This window comes from Gadus morhua, chromosome 4, assembly GCF_902167405.1.
Source record: "Gadus morhua chromosome 4, gadMor3.0, whole genome shotgun sequence".
Classification (NCBI taxonomy): domain Eukaryota; kingdom Metazoa; phylum Chordata; class Actinopteri; order Gadiformes; family Gadidae; genus Gadus; species Gadus morhua.
Genome location: NC_044051.1, coordinates 36,201,141 through 36,206,140, shown reverse-complemented (window position 1 = coordinate 36,206,140; position 5,000 = coordinate 36,201,141). Strand labels below are relative to the sequence as shown.

The 5,000-nt window shown below is 47.9% G+C and overlaps 1 protein-coding gene across 1 annotated transcript in view; it reads right to left on the bottom strand.

Moving 5' to 3' along the window:
• The window catches only part of LOC115542261 (E3 ubiquitin-protein ligase HECW2-like), a 30,371-nt gene that overhangs the window by 2,129 nt on the left and 23,242 nt on the right, over positions 1–5,000 (bottom strand). The window contains 6 exon segments of the mRNA XM_030354451.1: positions 279–364; positions 779–893; positions 1,653–1,799; positions 2,292–2,421; positions 2,870–2,968; positions 4,434–4,586. Coding sequence (XP_030210311.1) covers positions 279–364; positions 779–893; positions 1,653–1,799; positions 2,292–2,421; positions 2,870–2,968; positions 4,434–4,586 — 730 coding nt within the window.

The following is a 5,000-nucleotide window of genomic DNA, read 5'->3' as shown; positions in this document are numbered from 1 at the left end:
AGAGAGAGAGAGAGAGAGAGAGAGAGAGAGAGAGAGAGAGAGAGAGAGAGAGAGAGAGAGAGAGAGAGAGAGAGAGAGGGAGGGAGAGAGAGAGAGAGAGAGAGAGAGAGAGAGAGAGAGAGGAAGACTTAAAGGGAGGAGAGGGAGAGGGGAGAGAGCAGGGTTTGGGAGGGGAGGAGCTAAAGGGAGGGGGGGGAAGGATAGAAGAGGAGAGCCAGAAGTGGAGGTTCAGGGTTAAAGAGAGTGAGAGAGAGGGCGTGCGATGCCACACACGCTACCTGCAGCAGCCTCAGTCGCTGCTCGTTGTTGAACCTCTCAACCGCCGCCCAGAACCAGCGGATCACGATGTGGTTGTCGTGGTAACCTGCAGGCGACAAACACGACGATGGGTTGGAACCAGGGCTGAGCGATTTGAGGAAATAATCGAATTGCGATTATTTTCGACCAATATTGCGGTTCAGTATACGATTTTTTTTATTAAGGTTTGTTATGTTCTGTATTATTCACTAAAAACAAGCAATAAGGTTTTCTACAGTATGACCAACACATCATCGGAAGCAGTCAACATATAAACTGCTTTTTCCTGTAGGCCAGGTCTATGTGTTGAGATTAATTGATATTATAACATCTTTATTGAACTGTTGAATTGTAAACTAAAAATAAATAGGACTCTTACTTCAGTAACATCTTACTGTCACTAACCGTTACAAATCATAAAAAAAAGGAACCTCCACACCAATAAATCCATGAATCACGTCCTTTCATGTTCTACTCCTACCTCCTCTGTACTCCGTGTTGTTCCTCCAGTCCGACAGGTCGATCTCCGCCGTCCCTGCGATCACCAGCTCCAGCTCGCGGGCATCGAACACGGACACCAGCCGCGCATCCACCACCTTGTAGGGGGTGGAGAGGAGGAAGGGTGTTGGCACCAAAAAAAAAAAACTTTTTACCGCTACGTATCAGTCCCTGACTTCACTCACAATGTCTGTTGTCCTCAAAAGGTCTACTGTCCCCATGATCACCTTGCCTTAAATTGTCTGCTGCTCCACAATGTACAGTCTACTGCCTTTAAATTGTCTTCTGTCCCCACAATATACTGTCCCCACAATGGCAAACAGACATACACACACACACACACACTGTGGCATCCCGCCCCGTAAGCCTCGGCTCGGACCAGCCCGAGGGTTGGTCCTGGACGGCGTGTACCGCCGTCACCCACCAGACGGCGAACGAGAGCAGCACTTTCGGCTCCCCAATCAGGGTGATTGGGTGACACCTGGCCGAAAGCCGAGGAGGAGCTATAAAAGGACTGACACTTGGACAGCACGACACAGCACGGCAAGGGGGAAGTGCTCGTGTCCGCGAGAGGCTAGAGGCCCACGGAGGCCCTAGACTGCAAGCTCCATGGTTGACTAAAGTTGATTGTTAATAAATGCCTGCAATGGCTTTAACCCTCACTAAACGCGTCGTTTGAACCGGTAACCCGGCTCATTCAAGGAGCGGGTTGCCACAACACACACACACACACTAACCCCCATAAACACAATCACACAGACACACACACACACTAACCCCCATAAACACAATCACACAGACATACACAATCAGACACACAAACACATCAACACAATCACACACACACACACACACACCTCGTAGAAGCCGCGGACCAGACTCTCCGTCTGCTGGACCACGCCCCTCTCGATCCTCCACTTCACCGTCCGCTCGATGTACTCCTTCTTGTTCTTCTCCGTCACGGCGATGTTGGCCCCGCCCACCTTCAGCTCCCGCTCCGTGATCTGCCCGGCAACACACACACACAGGTGTAACAAACAGAAAATACACGCACGTGTAACACACATGCCATACACAAATGTACATGTAACACACACATATTGACATATTCTTGTTTTACAAACTTTAACTTATGGTTAGGTCACTGCGATTGAACAATCAATCCCTTTTCTGTCCAGTTTCCTCCTTTTCTTGAGAAAATGAGCTTTTGTCCATAGAAAATAAGCAGTTTTGATAAGCTTTCATTCATCACAACACAGCTGTACCGGCCGTGATCCGGAAATGTTCATTTATCGGGAACTTATTTGTCATCATGTGGAGACATTGTTGCTTTCGAAACTGCCGCAATGTTCCTTGACCTTTTCCTTACCCTAGGTCACAGTACAGCTACGTTGACTCAGGAATTGACATGCTACAACTCTCGCCGTATCGCCCACAAAACCCTGCGATTTATTCTTACGAACAATGCCCTATCGGAGGATTTTTAAAACGCCCACCTGCCCGAAGACCTCCTCGTTGACGGTGAAGGTGAGGTCCAGCATGTCCTCGATGTCGTTGTCCTTCATCCACTGCAGAGACTGGTGGAACTCCTCGTCCAGGAACTCCAGGTCGCTCAGCTCGCACGGGCTGGGAGAGAGACAGGCACATATAGAGAGAGAGATAGAGGGGGAGGGAGGGAGGGAGGGAGGGAGGGAGGGAGGGAGAGAGAGAGAGAGAGAGAGAGAGACATGGAGATAGATAGGGCGAGGAAGAGAGAGAGACATGTAAATATATATAGAGAGAGACACACACAAATCAACAACCCAAATCACAACGTAACACAATTTCATGTAGTATTACACAATCAGTCGTATTCGAGTAGTTTCTGACTGCATATATATTTGCAGGTGTGGAAGTGAAACTATTTCAATGTGTAACCTTTCCTTGGTTACTTGGCACAAACTGAGTATGTTTGTTTCGAATGCCGGCAGAGCTCCTCTGAACTGACTGGAGAGAGAGGGATACAGAGAGGGATATAGATGGCCAGGCAGCGAGAGGGAAAGAGTGGGCGGGAGACGTGAGTGTGTAAACCCACATGCGCAGCAGTCCTTTGTAGAAGGGCCTGGTGAAGAAGGCGTCCAGCAGGTACTGGTGGATCAGAGCCAGACCCAGGATCCGACCGCTGAACCGGAACCTGCAAGCACACACACACACAGACACACACACACACATACACAGACACACACACAAACACAGATTAAAATCACTGTGACTCTAATCGTAGTAAAAGTATTAATAGTGAGAGTGAGCAAATTATAGAAAACACAATTTTAACATTCTTGGCAATGTACCCCTCAAAATTCTTATAGGTCCTCGTTGGGTAGGTTTCACCGGATTTAAAGTGTGTGTGTGTGTGTGTATCTGTGTGTGTACGTATTTTTCGGAGTGCACCCCTAGTGGTCAGTGCCAGAATAACTGGGTGTGAACTGTGTGATCACCTGACACATCAGGTGCCCACCACATCGACCGCCCCCCCACCGACGCCCCCCCATAACCCGCCTCCACGAGATCATCGAAGACCTGATGAACTTACTGGAAGTTTTACGAACTGTGTGCACCTGAAATACCAGGTCCCCACCACACCAAGCCCTCCCCCACCTCCAAGAGAAGCAAAAGCTTGTAGCTCCCTACCCCTTCTTTCAGTAAAATTAACCATTCTCATGATCAATGTTAAGTATTTACATATATTTATACATTTACATATCTTTTTCTTATAATTGCGCATTTAAAAAACGTCACTCCTAAGATTTTCTGTGGCCTGCTCACAAATAATATATTTCATGATTCATTTTAAACACAGGCTATTTTAGTTGTACTGTCATGAGATAGATTCCTTCTACTTCAGGTATATTTAGGTGACAAAGAAGGCTACTTTTAGGTAGGCCTAGATGTCCACTTGCAAGCCTTTGCGTTTCTGCTGTAATTAGTCAGGACTAGCTGCAATATTTCATGATTTCGTTCAAATTAGACTCTTCTAATTCTAATTTGAACGAAATTAGAGTTTTCACATGAGGAGCTCATTCCAAAACGCGATAAACGCCACATTTAAGTCATGCTATTTTGCTGCGTACTGAACCTATTCACTGCTCCATCAACGTTAGATGTTGTTTTTTTGTCCATAAGCGCCAAACTTATTTCTAGCCTAAATGCGATATATCCACCTCGCATGTGAGGGCAGTGGGACAACGTCAGGGGCATAGGGAAAAACGTCGGATGTGAGGCCGAAATGGTTCTCCTTGTCGGACTAGGCCCTAGACCTACGCCAAATGGTTCCGCTGCTCTGGAGGACGGTCCACCAGAACTCCACTCTCGGGGCCACTCACTGCTTACCCTAGTGATCAGGGTTAGCAGGTGAGGTCCTAATTTCATATTTGATTTGTATAAATGTATAGTATGAGGGGATTCCCTGTAGCAACCATTAACGTTATAACGGCCAATAACGTAATAACTGCCAAAAAATTATTACGTTCTTGTGTAGTGTGTGTCTATCTGTCTGAGTGAATGAGTTTCAAGATTCAATACTTTATTGCCATACAACTCTGTACAAGTTGCTAGGGATTTGTTCGCGTGCGTGCGTGCGTGCGTTCGTGTCTCCTCACCACTCGTGGTGGTTGTCCACGAAGGCCGACATTGGGCTGATCTGCACGGTGTAGGTGTCGTTGGCCGAGTACTCAAACAGCCCATAATAAGGGTTGAAGAGCTCTCTGGAAACCAGGAAGAAGAACTCTCTGGAAGGGCCGCTGTAGTCAAGCCTGGGGGGGGGGGGGGAGAGAGGGGGGAGGGAGAGAGGGAGGGGGAGGGAGGGAGAGGGATATGGGGGAGGGAGGGAGAGGGGGGGGAGAGGGAGGGAGAGAGGAGGAGAGGGGGGAGGGAAGGAGGGGAAGGGGGGAGTGAGGGGGTAGAGAGGGAGGGAGAGGAGGAGGGGGGAGAGTGAGGGAAAGAGGGGGGAGGGAGAGAAAAAAGAAAAGAAAGGAATAAATGAAGCAAGATGTTTAGTGTTTACAGAGTAAAGAATTGGCCTGGTACAAATATTCCAGACTTCACCATGTCCTTATATAACCATGCTTTCTCGTGGATAACAAGAACCAAACATACCACGAACAGATGACAAAAGTCCCATTGGCTACTACTTCCTCTCCTCAAAACTGATTCCTCCTCCCCTGACT